The 17,761-nt window shown below is 31.9% G+C and overlaps 2 protein-coding genes across 2 annotated transcripts; both read left to right on the top strand.

Moving 5' to 3' along the window:
* The first annotated feature begins 821 nt into the window (after positions 1 to 821).
* Positions 822 to 12,668, top strand: LOC143247357 (techylectin-5A-like). The gene is made up of 5 exons (XM_076495285.1): positions 822 to 1,104; positions 9,492 to 9,670; positions 9,942 to 10,047; positions 10,536 to 10,700; positions 12,219 to 12,668. Exons 1-5 carry the CDS (start codon positions 918 to 920, stop codon positions 12,491 to 12,493), a joined length of 912 nt encoding a protein of 303 aa, XP_076351400.1. The 5' UTR covers positions 822 to 917; the 3' UTR covers positions 12,494 to 12,668.
* LOC143247359 (angiopoietin-related protein 7-like) lies at positions 1,306 to 4,453 on the top strand. The gene is made up of 4 exons (XM_076495286.1): positions 1,306 to 1,444; positions 1,745 to 1,850; positions 2,330 to 2,494; positions 4,009 to 4,453. The coding sequence occupies exons 3-4, from the start codon at positions 2,464 to 2,466 to the stop codon at positions 4,281 to 4,283; spliced, it is 306 nt and encodes a 101-aa protein (XP_076351401.1). The 5' UTR covers positions 1,306 to 1,444; positions 1,745 to 1,850; positions 2,330 to 2,463; the 3' UTR covers positions 4,284 to 4,453.
* Positions 12,669 to 17,761: the final 5,093 nt, after the last annotated feature.

Raw genomic sequence — 17,761 nt, 5'->3', positions numbered from 1 at the left:
GCTATCTCTTCCAATACATAGGAGATAGAATTTACTACGTAATCAGTTTATTTGGGCCTGGCATGGCCAACTGGTTAGGGCGCTCTTCTCGCAATCTGAGGATTGCGGGTTCGAATCACCGTCATGACAAACATGCTCACACCTTTCAGCCGTGTGGCGTAATGATATGCGGTCAATCTCACTATTCGTTGTTAGAGATTAGCCCAAGAGTTGTCGTTGAGTGGTGATGACTAGCTGCGTTCTTACATTGATAGACATCGTGCAGCTTTGCACGAAATTCAGAAAACAAACAAACAATTTGTAAGAACATTTTACAAACAATTTTATAAAACGAGGATCAAGTAACATCATTGAACATTCTTCATTGTAACTAGCGTTTTCATTTTCAGAACTTGAAATAGATATTTGAGAAAAATAACCTATGAAGGATCGGTTTATTAATAAGCATTTTTTATCATAAAATATATAATACTTCGACTGTAATAACTTCTTCATATCTTAAAGTTTTTTTTTTCTTATCTTAACCATTTAAAATCAAGCGTATTCATTAAAAGTGAAAATACTTTCTCTTTCGGTTAATGCTTGATGGTTATTGCTCTGAACTCACAACCTGATGAACACGGGGGCGAATCCTGTTCCCGAAAATGTTCGCCATTTAATTTTGTTGATAAAAGGTAACTCAAAACAATGACAGTAGGTGATGTTGCTTAGCTAGCTTCTCTCTAGTTTATCATTTTAAAAGTAAAAACAATTATCGTCAAAAACAATTCTCAGAACCATGCTTGAAATAAGCAGTATTTGAATAACACATCCTCTATATAAGTGTGATTTACACGACATTCATCGACTTCCTCGTATCATCAACCTAGGTCACGTCAGAAATCTTTCTTCACTAACGTTCAGCAGATCAGAAAATTATGAAAAGCTTAGCATATTCTAAAGTTTTGTTGCATATTATGTGTTTAGGGTTAACCGGAATTTTACTTTCAGGACCTGTGGGTGGAGTAACGTCTGATGTTTCCCGCTATGACTTGAATGACATCTTGGACGCTTTACCTACGACTGTGTGGGGAATGGTGAATGTGATTAAAGAAAAGATGAAAGGTCAGATTTCTTTAGTTAAAGATATTTATCATTCACTTTCCTTCTTAATTTAAACAAAAGTGCTCACATATTCTGACGTTATTCATTTGTTACAAGAAAACAAAAGTCATAAACGTACAAGAAAGATGTTTTACAATTTATTAACAGCCATTAAGAAACTTAATTGACATTGAAGTTTGAATGGAGAATTTCTGTATTTAGACCCAGCATATTAGACTGTGCAGATCTAAGACTCAGAGATTATACGGACAGTAACCAGGTCTACTCTATTTGGCCACGGTTCTTCAACACACCAATTAAGGTTGTATGTGACATGGACACAGAAGGTGGTGGATGGACGGTAATAGTTTAATGTAATATTTGCATACTTCATTTCCATAGTTATAATTTCTACTCTGCGAATATAATATTAACATAAGTTTAAAATTTATGTGATTTTTAAATTATTTCTTTGAGATTGTACAACATAACCACATTTTAAAAAGTTGTTATTTGAAAATAATTATTTTAATTTGATTGAAAATATACTGTTGTAACTTTACTTATTTTGTTCCTATCTTTAACATATTTCGCAATAAAATTGTGTTTAATAACAAATAAAAAGCTAAATTTGAAAAAAAATTAAATTTTATTTCTGGAGGTAATTCAACGTCGTGGATACTAAAACGAAATTCCTCAAGTTTTCAATAGATCGTGGTACCAGTACAGTGTTGGATTTGGATCATTAAAGGAAGATTTTTGGCTTTGTGAGTATTCTGTTTATAATAAAGGATGTGTTAATGTGTGGATATAATATAAGTGTATATAATATAAATGTATATAATATATCCTCACATTGACACATTGTATGAGCCTCTTTTTTCGATTTTAGACTACGAAAAGTTTTGTGGAGATCACTATTATATTTATCTTATTTTGAATAACGTTAATAGTTAGATTACCCCTCTGTACGTTGTGTAATGCATTTTAATGAAACCTGTCAACGTCACACCTACAGATATAGAATAGTTACTGTTGATATTCCCTTTTCAATAGTTCATGATGATTTGATTTATAAACATGATCGACCTTATTATGTTAATTCTTTATGTCTGTATTTTAATTAGTTTGTTTATCTTATAAACTAATATTTTTGTCCCTTTATTTGTTTTATATCATTAAAATATTGTCGTTTATGAAATTATTTCTCTTTTACAATAACGTACAGTATCAATTTGTTATTAAGGAAACGACAAAATATTTGCCTTAACAAACTACAATGATGTGGAGCTTAGAGTGGATTTAGAAGATTTCAACGGTAAAACAACATATGCTAAGTTTTCACATTTTCTTGTGTTGAGTGAGAGAAGAAAATATCAGATGTTCCTTGGCTCCTACAGTGGCGATGCCGGTAAGATAATTTGTTTAGGCTTTATTTCCACCTATAATTTTATAACGTGAAATGAATATTTTTGGTTATAATGAATAATATAAATGGAATAATTGCTCGACATTTTTATAACATCGTATACGTCGTACATGAAATTAATATTCTATTTTTTATTTAATTCTGTTTTTACCATATGTGAGAAATTTTCTAATATAAAATGTCATACGTTTTATGCCATTGAAAGGAAATGTTTTATTAACAAAAACCATCAGTTTTACAAACTACATCCTTTCATTTGAGGAATAGTAAGTGACAAAAGACGTGAAAATAATAGATAAACAACATGAATTTCTCTCTTAAAAAGCATGGATGTCTTTTCCTTCAGTGCCACACGTTACGAAAGTTCAACAGATCTCTAAACCACATAATACTTTTTTGGTATCAAATGTAGTCGTCACTTTTGTAAACTTGTCGAAACGAACATTGCATAAGATATTTTTATGATATAGTGTAATAGTTTCTTTCCTAAACGACGTAATGCTTGTTTTGTGTGACACAAAACATTTATCTATATACAAATAAATAAACATTTATTTATTATATATATATGTAAAACATTGTATACTTATCGTTAGTTATCTCAATACAGAAGACCACGAGTGGTTTAACAGTGTAACTGCGGATTTTTATGCTACAGATAGATCAATGTGCAACTTTGTGCTTATTATATATATCAAAAAAGCACAAATTCTTTCAAAAGTTAGAATTACTTGGTTAGCTTTAACTGTTAAATAAGTTGTTATGGATATTATAATTTTGATATTTTCATTTTGGACTAATTAATCAATCAGTAAATTTTTTCTCAGGAAGAACTTTTAATACCATGTACGTTATAGGAATATTTACAAATGGGAACTTTTCAATGAATAAAGCTAAGCTAAAAGTATTTATATTATTTCATAAGTAAATTATCTTATGGGTTTTTTATACGGAAACAACTTAAAAGTAAATTTTTGATAACATGAATTAAAACCTGAATTTTCGTTGTTGAAGTTTCAAGTGAGGTACAAGATATAGTTCTTTCAAAACATATACACAATATTTAGAAGTATGATGTTTATGGGTGAGCGTTAAATCTGAGGCTTATGATTCTAAAAGTCGGGTTTCGATGTCTTCAGTAGATACACTGTGCTTAAGAACGAGAAAACAATTTATCAGTAGTGAAAGGGGTTTGAGTTACTTACAGAAATTATTTCTATCTCATTTATTTTCCTAATATCTGTCATAAAAGGAAATTTGTTAATCGTATGGTTGGTTTATAATGTTAGGAAATTACGTAGGCTGAAAAAATTAATTTAAGAAAAAAATACAAAAGTGGACCTTTCGTATCTAAGTTCAAACTAAATAGTTTGTTGAAGATTTATTTCAGAATTATATTATGTTTTGGTTTGTATAATACATTATAATAAACTGTCATATTAACTAATATGTTGTTATAGATATTGTTAACAATAACTTTTTGTGTATCTCAACAGGTGATTCACTAAAGTACCACAACGGTTCACGTTTCTCAACAGTAGATCAAGACAACGATGAAAACACGAAAAGTTGTTCTTCTGAATATGGTGGTAATGGTGGATGGTGGTTTAAAACTTGTGTTTACAGTAATTTAAATGGGGTTTACCATAAGAGTGGAAAATCTTCTGAAACTTGGAAGGGAATTAGTTGGGACACGTTTGGTGGAGGCGATGTTTCTTTAAAAAGAACATCGATGAAAATTAGACCAACTCACTTTGATATTCCTCATTGAATTAACATTGTGTGAGGAACAGTAAATCTTGATTTAGAAATACATAACATCCATGCTTAGTTGTTTTGGTCTCAGTGTTCAACTCTAAGCTATCTTAAAAAACTGTAATTAATAAAAACATATCAAACTTGTATAGACATAAGTGAATAATAAATTAGCAGTTTTCCAGACTTGATCGGTATTGGTTTCTACATTTAGTGACATATTAATGTAGGTGTACTGACTATGGCCGTGTATAATTCTAATTAAAGTAACATGATTCATTAAGTGATTCACACTTAAACTATTTCTTATACGTCACTCTACAGTAATATGTCGCTGATATCTGTAGTATTAAATATTAGCTTTATGTTTGAAGTTGTTCTCGAATTAAGTGATTTATGAGAGGATCATTTGAGGTTGTATTTAACGAAATTGTGATAAACGTCTCTGTTGAAAGAACCCAACTCAACAGAGTTTCTACTATTATCTTTTTCGATTGTTAGAAGCTTGCAATTTCTCACAGATCAGGTAACTGAGAGGTTAACATGCTCAGACTGTGGATCCATGGAGTTCGCTCCCTGTCACTCGGAGGTGAGACCTACGCTAGAATAATACTCATCATATAACAATAAGTGGTCAGAAAATCTGACTACTTCAGTGTCCATCTTTATTGAAATCTTATAACACAAACATAAAAACCAAATGTTTAATATTGGTCTCAGGAACCAACACCTACTCAGTCATTTATATATATATATAGATTTGTTGTTACTCACGTAATAAATGCTACCTCTTTCAATACATAGGAGATAGAATTTACTACTTAATCAGTTTATTAGGGCCTGGCATGGCCAACTAGTTGGGGCGCTCATCTCGCAATCTGAGGGTTGCGAGTTCGAATCACCGTCACGACAACCATGCTCACTCCTTTCAGCCGTGTGGCGTAATGATATGCGGTCAATCTTATTATTCGTTGGTAAAGATTAGCCCAAGAGTTGTCAGTGAGTGGTGATGACTATCTGAGTACTTACATTTATGGCCCGGCATGGCCAGGAGGGTTAAGGCGTGCGAATCGTTATCTGAGGGTCGCGGGTTCGCATCCCCGTCGCACCAAATATGCTCGCCTTTTGAGCCGTGGGGACGTTATAAAGTGACGGTCAATCCCACTATTTCTTGCTAAAAGAGTAGCCCAAGAATTGGCGGTGGGTGGTGATGACTAGCTGCCTTCCCTCTAGTCTTACACAGCTAATTTAGGAACGGCTAGCGCATATAGTCCTTGAATAGCTTTGCCTGAAATTCTAGAAACAAAAAAACTTAATTCGACAGCAATCATGTAGCTTTGCGCGAAATACAGAAAACAAACACACAATTTGAAGATCATATTGTAAACAATATTATAAAACGAGGATAAAGTAACGTTATTGAACATTCTTTATTACAACTAGCGTTTTCATTTTCAGAACTTGAAATACATATTTGAAAAAAAACAACTTATCAACGATTGGTTTATTAATAAGCATCTTTTATCATAAAATAAATAAATCTTCGACTGTAATAACTTTAATATATTAAAGATTTTTTTTCTTTTCTTAACCATTTAATATCAAGTGTATTCATTCAAAGTAAAACTAATTTCTCTTTTGTTGCCTGGCTGGCTTCTCTCTAGTTTATCATTTTAAAAGTGAAGACGGCTATCGTACATAGCCTTCAAGCAGATTTGCACGAAATTTAAAAACAAAGAAACCTTTGGTTTAAAACACTAGTTTTCATAAGATCAAAAGTTAAATCACACACAAAAAAATTCCAAATGGCTTAGCAGTAAAACTGAGGGCTTACGTCACTAAAATACAGGTTAAGACACTCGTGAACGATAAAGGTCTGTGAGTGTTTCTGAGACATTTGCAAAGGAAACTACACTGTGTTTCTTAAGATTCGTGATTATTAGCTAGAAAGTGTTTGGATATAAAGGAACTGCGAGATTCCAAAATCATTTATAAGTTTTATTAGAAGAAGTTGCACAACATATGGAAATAAGGCATAAACCTACTGTTCAAGCTCTATTTTAGAACCAGTATTAGAAAGTCAAACAAGAGAAATATTTAGAACGATAAATAAAAATAAATATTATTTCTTAATTAATAAAGTTTAACTTCAAGATTTCGATTGTTTTTATAGATTTGTGAGCATCAACGGAGGTTTAGGAAATATGAATATATGATAGAAAACCATTTAAATATTTTTTAAACAGTTGTATTAACATTTACTGAATGATTTATTTTATCCATTACCGTTACCAGCTTTAAGATAACATAATTGTGTTGTTACAATTACTCTATGTTTTGCAAAGTGGAAGACCATACCTTATTTAAAATGTAACAAACAGACTGTATACTTGTATTTAAATATTAGACAGTTGCTTTCTTCTGGAATTGTGAACTGATTATATGATGTTCTTTACCTAAGATCTGATTACTTTTTAAGTTGCACAATTTAGCATTTTATTAAAATGAAAACTCCCCGCTAGTATAGCGGTACGTCTACGGATTTGCAATGCTAAAATCAGGCGTTCGATTCCACTCGGTGGGCTCAGCAGATAGCCCGATGTGGCTTTGCAATAAGAAATACACACACACACATATTAAAATTAAATCAAATTTGTATTTTGTTTCATGCATATTGATGGAAACTATTATCTTGTTTAAAATTCTGTTTGCTTGTTCCAAATTAAACACAGGGCTACACAACGGACTATTTTGTTCTGCCTACCACAAGTATTGAAACACGTGTTTTAGCACTGTGATTCTGCAGACATACTTCTGTGTCGCTGGAGGGCGAGGGTTCTGTTATTAAATATGATGTGGAATCCATGTGTTTTCTGAACAAAAAAAAATTTTTTTATCCATTATATTCATGTTTTAGGTATTTAACACACTCAAACGGTATTCCCGGATTGTCGAGAATTTTACCCCAGACTGTCAGACGAATTTCCAGTATAGTGGGAATGGAAAACGCCCATATTTAAACGAGATCAAACTAAAAATAAATGAGCCAACCAAAATAAAGATTGGCTGTGAGTGCGGTATTAATATTATTTTGCAAATTGCAACCTCCTGGTAGCGCCAATTTCGTAGTTTTTCTAAAGATATTTGCTAAGCTTTTAGCATAAAGCGTAGGTCTCTGGAACCAAGCACATCGTGTGAGAAAAGACAAAGGGGCTTAGGATGTTTACAACTGTTGAGCTATCGCAAAAATTAGAAGAATCAGATAAAGATGAACAGGAATTCGATCAAACGTATCCTGAGGATGACTTCAAATCAGTTGCAGGTGAAGAAGGTTTAGAAAAAGAATGTGAAAGTGATGATGATATGCCTCAAGCCAGGTGTCTTGGTCTTCGATCGGTTGATAGTACCGATGATGCAGAAGTTTTAGATGCACGTTGGAGTAATATTATTTCGGTACCAGAGATTTATTTACAGTTTGATGGTAACAAAGAAGGTTCGTCTGGAAATCACGATGTGTGTTGTGTGCGGTGAAACACACCTCCGATATAAAAGAAACAACCCTGGAGTAACGTACATGGACATTCCTTTCAATTTGGTGTCCCCCCCTTTAATAAATGTATGGGCATCAAACGCGGGTCAACATGCTGGGAAGACCGGCACAGGAAGGTCCTGTATTCGTACTAGAATAAAAGTAAACTTATTACAGATAATGTCCTCAAACTTTATGTGTTTTTGTGTAATCTGTGTTTCTGTGTCACATATCTCTTTTTATTTTTTTTTGCTGTGGATCTCAGGCCAAGGGATAATTATGCTCCATTTAGTCAGGGCTGTTTGGATTAATACCTCATTTATATGAGTATTTGCAGTATCTTAAAGAATCTGATCAGTAAGACGATCTGAATATAAAAAGTACAACCTAAGAAGAGATGTCGTAGGTTGTAAAACTGATAGTTTATTAAACAATTGTTTTTTTAGTGGTGTTATAACAGTGTACATTGGAAAATTTCTCACACATGATTCGAATAGCAATAACTAAAAATTAGAATCTTAATTCAACATTTAACGTATCCGATATTTAAAAAATATAGAGCAATTCTTTCATTTACTAGCAAAATCGTAGCTAAAAGGGTGGTTATTTTCTAATCATAACTTTCATTCTTTCATTCATAAAAAATAAAAAAGTGAACATTTTCTAAAACAAAAACAAAAATAGTATTGTTCTCTGGGAAACAGAGCGCGAGAAACGTATTCGGATTGTGCTTTTTAGCTATATAAAAACGAATTGATTTTGAAATAATTGATATAAACGATAATAATTTTATTTATTAATATTGTACTGGTAATTAAAAAATATAATAGTTTTTATTAAGACCTCCAGTTTCTCAGGACTGAATTTAAGAATTACATAAACCAAGATATAATCAATCACTCATGCACAATCCTAATAATTGTTATGTTTTTCCTGGAAAAATGTGTTTATGTGTGCTTTCTCATAGCAAAACGACGTCAGGCTGTCAGCAGAGTCCACCGAAAAAATTCGAACACCTGACTTTAGTTTTATAAATCCGTAAGCTTACCGCTCTACCAACAGGACACGCTGCGAAGACACTTCCTTTAATTAATATTGTTTTTTAAGTCTTAGAAGTAGATCAGCGAAGAACTCTTTCTACTAAGAACTCGAGTTTTTCAGTAGTACATTAAAAATTTCGTAAATCAATCACTCATCCCAGAGAAAGTTATGTTCTTGTCAGGAAAAGAATACCTTTATTTAACATTCTGTTATTAATTTGTTACAAGAAAACAAAAGTCATAAACGTACAAGAAAGATGTTTTACAATTTATTAACAGCAAAATTAACAGCCATTAAGAAACTTAATTGACATTGAAGTTTGAATAGAGAATTTCTGTATTTAGACCCAGCATATTAGAAATACTGGTTGAATAATTGTTAATATAATACAGGTTCCATTATTATCATCTGCATTTAGATTTGTAAGATATTGTTAATTGTAAACATGTGTATAAGGGTACTTATTAGTAAATATGTGAATACGTATGAATATGAACACAAAACATGGGATGTTTTTCTATGAAAGGGCGATCATTGGAAAATAATTATAGTGCTTCTATCACGAACAAAAATGAAATCATAGTTGGTAAAGATAAATGTTAGGTTAAGAACAAATGTAACATGTTTAAAGTCAGCTGTTGATGTAATTTAAAGGCACATCTCCAACACCAGAAACCAAGACTAGCCTTAATGCCACAATGTTCACAGACTGTGCAGATCTAAGACTCAGAGGTTATACGGACAGTAACCAGGTCTACTCTATTTGGCCACGGTTCTTCAACACACCAATTAAGGTTGTATGTGACATGGACACAGAAGGTGGTGGATGGACGGTAATAGTTTAATGTAATATTTGCATACTTCATTTCCATAGTGATAATTTCTACTCTGCGAATAAAATATTAACATAAGTTTAAAATTTATGTGATTTTTAAATTATTTCTTTGAGACTGTACAACATAACCACATTTTAAAAAGTTGTTATTGAAAATAATTAATTTAATTTGATTGAAAATATGCTATTGTAACTTTACTTATTTTGTTCTTATATTTAACATATTTCGCAATAAGATTGCGAAAAAAACTTAAATTTTATTTCTGGAGGTAATTCAACGTCGTGGATACTACAACGAACTTCCTCAAGTTTTCAATAGATCGTGGTACCAGTACAGTGTTGGATTTGGATCATTAAAGGAAGATTTTTGGCTTGGTGAGTTTTCTGTTTATAATAAAGGATGAGTTAATGTGTGGATATAATATAAGTGTATATAATATAAACATATATAATATATACTCACATTCACACATTGTTTGTACGAGCCTCTTTTTTTCGAAGTTAGACTACGAAAAGTTTTGTGGAAATCACTAATATATTTATCTTATTTTGAGTAACGTTATTAATAGTTAGATTACCCCTCTATACGTTGTGTAATGCATTTTAATGAAGCCTGTCAACGTCACACCTGCAGATATAGAATAGTTACTGTTGATATTCCCTTTTTCAATAGTTCATGATGATTTGATTGATAAACATGATCGACCTTATTATGTTAGTTATTTATGTCTGTATTTTAATTAGTTTGTTTATCTTATAAACTAATATTTTTGTCCCTTTATTTGTTTTATATCATTAAAATATTGTCATTTATGAAATGATTTGTCTTTTACAACAACGTACATTATCAATTTGTTATTAAGGAAACGACAAAATATTTGCCTTAACAAACTACAAGGATGTGGAACTTAGAGTGGATTTAGAAGATTTCAACGGTAAAACAACATATGCTAAGTTTTCACATTTTCTTGTGTTGAGTGAGAGAAGAAAATATCAGATGTTCCTTGGCTCCTACAGTGGCGATGCCGGTAAGATAATTTGTTTAGGCTTTATTTCCACCTATAATTTTATAACGTGAAATGAATATTTTTGGTTATAATGATTAATATAAATGGAATAATTGCTCGACATTTTTATAACATCGTATACGTCGTACATGAAATTAATATTCTATTTTTTATTTAATTCTGTTTTTTTACCATATGTGAGAAATTTCCCAATATAAAAAATCTCATACGTTCAATGCCATTGAAAGGAAATATTTTATAAACATAAACCATCAGTTTTACAAACTACATCCTTTCATTTGAGGAATATTAAGTGACAAAAGACGTGAAAGTAATAGATAAAAAACATGAATTTCTCTCTTAAAAAACATGTATGTCTTTTCTTGCAGTGACACACGTTACAAAAGTTCAACAGATCTCTAAACCACATAATACTTTCTTGGTATCAAATGTAGTCGTCACTTTTGTAAACTTGTCGAAACGAACATTGCATAAGATATTTTTATGATATAGTGTAATAGTTTCTTTCCTAAACGACGTAATGCTTGTTTGGTGTGACACAACACATTTATCAATATACAAATAAATAAACATTTATTTATTATATATATATGTAAAACATTGTATACTTATCGTTAGTTATCTTAATATAGTGGACCACGAGTGGTCTAACAGTGTAACTGCGGATTTTTGTGCTACAGATAGATCAATGTGCAACTTTGTGCTTATTATATATTTTAAAAAAGTACAAATTCTTTCAAAAGTTAGAATTACTTGGTTAGGTTTAACTGTTAAAAAAGTTGTTATGGATATAATAAGTTTGATATTTTCATTTTGGACTAATTAAACAATCAGTATATTTTATCTCAGGAAGAACTTTTAATACCATGTACGTTAAAGGAATATTTACAAATGGGAACTTTTTAATGAATCAAGCTAAGCTAAAAGTATTTATATTATTTCATAAGTAAATTATCTTATGGGTTTTTTATACGGAAACAACTTAAAAGTAGATTTTTTGATAACAGGAATTAAAACCTGAATTTTCGTTGTTCAAGTTTCAAGTGAGGTACAAGATATAGTTCTTTCAAAACATATACACAATATTTAGAAGTATGATGTTTATGGGTGAGCGTTAAATCTGAGGCTTATGATTCTAAAAGTCGGGTTTCGATGTCTTCAGTAGATACACTGTGCTTAAGATCGAAAAACAATTTATCAGTAGTGAAAGGGGTTTGAGTTACTTATAGAAATTATTTCTATCTCATTTATTTTTCTAATATTTCTCATAAAAGGAAATTTGTTAATCATATGGTTGGTTTTTAATGTTAGGAAATTACGTAGGCTGAAAACATTAATTTAAGAAAAAATACAAAAGTGGACCTTCAGTCATCTGACTTCAAACTAAATAGTTTGTTGAAGATTTATTTCAGAATTATATTGTGTTTTGGTTTGTATAATACATTATAATAAACTGTCATATTAACTAATATGTTGTTATAGATATTGTTAACAATTATTTTTTGTGTATCTCAACAGGTGATTCACTAAAGTACCACAACGGTTCACGTTTCTCAACAGTAGATCAAGACAACGATGAAAACACGAAAAGTTGTTCTTCTGAATATGGTGGTAATGGTGGATGGTGGTTTAAAACTTGTGTGCACAGTAACTTAAATGGGGTTTACCATAAGAGTGGAAAATCTTCTGGATCTTGGAAAGGAATTAGTTGGAACACTTTCGGTGGATCGAGTGTTTCACTTAAAAGAACATCGATGAAAATTAGACGAACTCACTTTGATATTCCTCTTTGAATTAACATTGCGTGAGGAACAGTAAATCTTGATTTAGAAATACATAACATCCATGCTTAGTTGTTTTGGTCTCAGTATTCAACTCTAAGCTATCTTAAAAAACTGTATTTAATAAAAACATATGAAACTTGTATAGACATAAGTGAATAATAAATTAGCAGTTTTCCAGACTTGATCGCTATTGGTTTCTACATTTCGTGACATATTGATGCAGGTGTACTGACTATGGCCGTGCATAATTCTAATTAAAGTAACATGATTCATTAAGTGATTCACACTTTATCTATTTCTTAAACGTCACACTACAGTAATATGTCGCAGATATCTGTAGTATTAAATATTAGTTTTATGTTTGAAGTTGTTCTCGAATTAAGTGATTTATGAGAGGATAATTTGAGGTAAGCATCTCGTAAAATTGTGATAAACGTCTCTGTTGAAAGAACCCAACTCAACAGAGTTTCTACTATTATCTTTTTCGATCGTTAGAAGCTTGCAATTTCTCACAGATTAGGTAACTGAGAGGTTAACATGCTCAGACTGTGGATCCAAGGAGATCGCTCTCTGTCACTCGGAGGTGAGACCTACACTACAAAAATACTCATCATATAACAATAAGTGGTCAGAAAATCTGACTACTTCAGTCTTTATCTTTATTGGAATCTTATAAGACAGCCATAAAAAACAAATGTTTAATATTGGTCTCAGGAACCAACACCTACTCAGTCATTTATATATATAGATTTGATGTTACTCACGTAATAAACGCTACCTCTTCCAATACATAGGAGATAGAATTTACTACTTAATCAGTTTATTAGGGCCTGGCATGGCCAACTGGTTAGGGCGCTCTTCTCGCAATCTGAGGGTCGCGGGTTAGCATCCTCGTCGCACCAAATATTCTCGCCTTTTGAGCCGTAGGGGCGTTATAATGTGACGGTCAATCCCACTATTTGTTGCTAAAAGAGTAGCCCAAGAATTGGCGGTGGGTGGTGATGACTAGCTGCCTTCCCTCTAGTCTTACACTGCTAATTTAGGAACGGCTAGCGCATATAGTCCTTGAATAGCTTTGCCTGAAATTCCAGAAACAAAAAAAACTTACTTTCACAGCAATCGTGTAGCTTTGCGCGAAATACAGAAAACAAACACACAATTTGAAGATCATATTGTAAACAATATTATAAAACGAGGATAAAGTAACGTTATTGAACATTCTTTATTACAACTAGCGTTTTCATTTTCAGAACTTGAAATAGATATTTGAAAACAAAATAACTCATCAACGATTGGTTTATTAATAAGCATCTTTTATCATAAAATAAATAATTCTTCGACTGTAATAACTTCTTAATATATTTTTTTTCTTTTTTTAACCATTTAATTTCAAGTGTATTCATTCAAAGTGAAAATACTTTCTCTTTCGGTTAATGCTTGATGGTTATTGCTCTGAACTCACAACCTGATGAACATTGGGGCGAATCCTGTTCCCGAAAATGCTCGCCATTTAATTTTTGCTGATAAAAGGAACTCAAAAGACTGACAGTAGGTGATGTTGCCCAGATGGCTTCTCTCTAGTTTATCATTTTAAAAGTAGAGATGGCTACTGTATATAGCCTTCAAGCAGATTTGCACGAAATTCAAAAACAAACAAACCTTTGGTTTAAAACACTAGCTTTTGTGAGATCAAAAGTTAAATCACACGCAAAAGAAATCCCAAATGGGTTAGCAGTAATTCTGAGGGTTTACGTCACTAAAATCCTGGTTGAGACACTCGTGAATGATAAGGGTCTCTGAGTCGTTCCCCATTTCTAAAAAAAATAATCTCAGGAATATCTATACAAACTCATTGATAATATGCCATGTACGTTAGGTGAATCAGTACTGAAATCCAAGGGAATGCTGATTAAATATTAATTTGTGAAAGTGGTTTGTGTTATTTTGAGATCAATTTTTACGTTCGATTATTTTAGGCTAACTGCGACAAGAAGATCTAAAACTAAACTAGTTCACAACATTTTAAATAAGAATATGTAATTAAAATCATGAAAAGCTCTGGTATTTATGAAAGCCAGTGTTAAACATTAATATATGAGATCACATTTGAACTGATTTCGTAGAGTGTGTTCTGGAAACATAGTTTTACTTATTTTTTCAGTTATATAATAAAATATTTTACAAATTAACAATATTTTAAAGATGGGAATATATTTTTGTCCACCCCTGTGAACGTATATTTTAAGGGATAAGTATAAATACTCACATGTCTTTTCGTTCGTTGTCCTCTTGGTATCTGTTTAGTATCAGACGAAACATTATTGGCTGTATGAATTTGTACTTTAACTTGAACAACTTGTTTATTTCTGAATAAGATAACTTGTTAAATACCTGGTTTGTAGAATGCATTATATTAAATTGCTGAATTATTATACTAATTGTTAATAGGTAACACATTCTTTGTATGTATCACAATAGGTGATTCGCTTAAATATCTGGCTCAATAGATTAACAGGGCAACAATGAGCTAAAAAGGGCTCAGGAGCAAATGTGAAGGTTTATATCACTAAAACCTGAGTATCGATACCCTGGTGGGCAAAGCAGAGAATTCCCATTGTAGAGATTCGTGATAAGCACAAATTGACAAAGAACTGAAGTGAGTGTTAATTTACTTGAAACAAGAAGAAGAAAGATGAAAAGTTTGATGAGTTGGTTACTTTATAGTTTGGTATTTCAGTAATTTTTTCTTTGCCTCATTTTTGGGCTTGTTGGGTAGAGAAAGAAATGAAAGTGAGTGGCAAAGATTTCTTTAAGTGAACCCTAATTCTTAATTTTTAATGTGCATTTTTTATTATGTACATTGAGTACTCTGGCCAACCCTACTTATAAAGTCTACTGATTCCATGATTATTCGCTATATCGTTTCATGGTTAGGTCACATTGTTCCTTCTGCAATATACTTCGCAAATTTCTGGTAAAAATATCTAATGTTTTGATTTGTTTGTGTTCATTAAAATTCATTTTCGTATACTAATACAAAAGCACATTATATCTTAATGGTCTTCAATCTTTATGTTATGCAAAGTCTAAAAATTAGGGTTCACCAGGAGACTGGAGACTACTTGTTGCAGTAAAGCGTGAAATCCCACCTCAGTAGCTATAACACTATTTTGTTCCACCTGTAACTGGTAATACAAAACACACATCGAGAGAGTGTCTGCATTATGATCCCCATGTTGCACTTACCAAAGTTTACGCCTGCTCTAATTTGGGGTTTTCTAGTTGGTATTTCTAGTGTTACTGTATGGTGAATCGTATTATATAATCGCTAACATAATTTACTATTAATACGGTTGCAGTTACTGTAAAAGTAATGAATTTCACTTTAACGTGATATTTTACATCAAGAATTTCAACCAGACCCTTTTAAAGGCTTTACTAAGCTTATGGTGAATCGGGCCTATGTGTACAATTAATTACATGTAATGAGGTTAGGAAGCTATGTGGTATAGAAGAATGAGAAGTTAAACTTATAAAAATAACATGATTTCATGTGGTGGACAAAGCACAGATAACTTATTGCATAGCTTTACAGAAATAAAACAAACAAGTACATTTCTCTGTTACCTTTAACAATTACTTTTATACTTGAAATAACTCATTTACAACCTGCTGATTGTTACAAATATTCAAGTGAAACACAATTTTCAAACAGATTATTTTTTCAAATTTGTGGAATTTCATTATTTTCCAAAGTAGAGTAGGAACTCAATTTGTGAGAGAATTACTCACTACTGTGTGTAATGCTGGGTGGGAACCGTTCAAAAGAAAAACTGGAGACTGAGATTAACCAAATAGCATGGAACCATTGACAGAGAACTGAGACAACAGAGAAGGAAAGATACAAAATTTAACGTGATTGGTATAAGCATTCTTTGAGCAGTTGAAAACTGCTCACTCATTTAGTTTTTCTGAAGATGAATTTAAATAGGATTTTTTGGCCTACAGTAATCTGCTTATACTGCCATACCAAGTACACGTCCTACATTTAACAAATTGACAGGTTCTCACGTAGCATTGGGACAAATTACCTGTATTCTTATCTAGAATTACCCATAATCTCAGTCAACCTGCTTCATTTGTAGCAGGAAGTTGGTTGGCTGTTTGACCATAAGAGACCATCACCAAGAGTGTATGCTTCCGCAGACAGATTTGTAGCTGAAACAATGTTATCTATTTTATACACAAGAAACAGATCATATCAAGCATTTCATATTTCTCATCGTAGGCCTGGGAACACAGTTGGAGAGAATGGCGTTTTTGCGACATCCTCCGTAACACACATTTGTACTATACGGTGTTTTTTAGATTTATTCTGTCTGACACTGATGTTTAGTTCTGCTGTAACTTGGCAAAGACATAAATAACTTTCATTGCTGACACAGAAAGAAGCAACAACATGAAAAGCAAAGTTAACTGTTTTCTCAAAGTTACAAAACTCTGGGTGCCTTCTCTCCATAACTAGCTATTAATAATAAAGTTCAGTCTTCTTCTCAACTATAAGTTTATTAAATGTTTCTCCAAATAAACGTGGTAGCAATTTTTTTTCTCCAGACATGTTTCGGTTTGTAGCAGGTATATGATAATGTTTTACAACTTATTACTTTTGAAAAACTGAAACACGGAATAAAATAAACCTCAACTCATCCATAAAAAAAATTAAAATTAAAAAATAAATAAATTTAGAAATTCCAAAACAGTAATATTTCTGTAACAAGTGAGAATCTACAAACATAAAAATCAGTGATAAAACTCGCCTACAAACCACAGGCAATAGTACGTAACACAATCAGTTTACTTGTATTTGAATACAAGACAGTTGCTTTCTTCTGGAATAGTGAAGTGATTATTTGATGCTCTTCCCCTAAGATATCTTTTTGTTTTCTAAGTTGAACAGTTTAGCCTTTAATTAAAATTAAAGTCCCCCGGTAATACAGCGGTATGTCTACGGATTTACAATGATAAAATCAGGAGTTCGATTCCCCTCGGTGGGCTCAGCAGATAGCTCGATGTGGCTTTGTTATAAGAAAAAACAAATACACACACAAACATTAAAATTAAATCAAATTTGTATTTTGTTAAATGAATATTGATGGAAACTATTATGTTGTTTAAAGTTCTGTTTGTTTAAAATTAAGAACGTAGCTACACAACGGACTTTCTTGTTCTGTCCACCACGAGTACTGAAACACGGTTTGTAGCACTTTGAATCTGCAG

Source organism: Tachypleus tridentatus, chromosome 3, assembly GCF_004210375.1.
Source record: "Tachypleus tridentatus isolate NWPU-2018 chromosome 3, ASM421037v1, whole genome shotgun sequence".
Lineage (NCBI taxonomy): Eukaryota > Metazoa > Arthropoda > Merostomata > Xiphosura > Limulidae > Tachypleus > Tachypleus tridentatus.
The sequence above is the reverse complement of the archived record's forward strand: the minus strand, read 5'-3'. Positions and strand labels throughout refer to the sequence as shown.

Excerpts from the sequence above, each read along its gene's own strand:
- LOC143247357 (XM_076495285.1), top strand. The coding sequence starts at position 918 with ATGAAAAGCTTAGCATATTCTAAAGTTTTGTTGCATATTATGTGTTTA. Across the intron at positions 9,671-9,941 it reads CAGAAGGTGGTGGATGGACG|GTAATTCAACGTCGTGGATA; the intron begins GTAATAGTTTAA and ends TTATTTCTGGAG. Across the intron at positions 10,048-10,535 it reads AAAGGAAGATTTTTGGCTTG|GAAACGACAAAATATTTGCC; the intron begins GTGAGTTTTCTG and ends TTTGTTATTAAG.
- LOC143247359 (XM_076495286.1), top strand. The coding sequence starts at position 2,464 with ATGTTCCTTGGCTCCTACAGTGGCGATGCCG. Across the intron at positions 2,495-4,008 it reads CTCCTACAGTGGCGATGCCG|GTGATTCACTAAAGTACCAC; the intron begins GTAAGATAATTT and ends GTATCTCAACAG.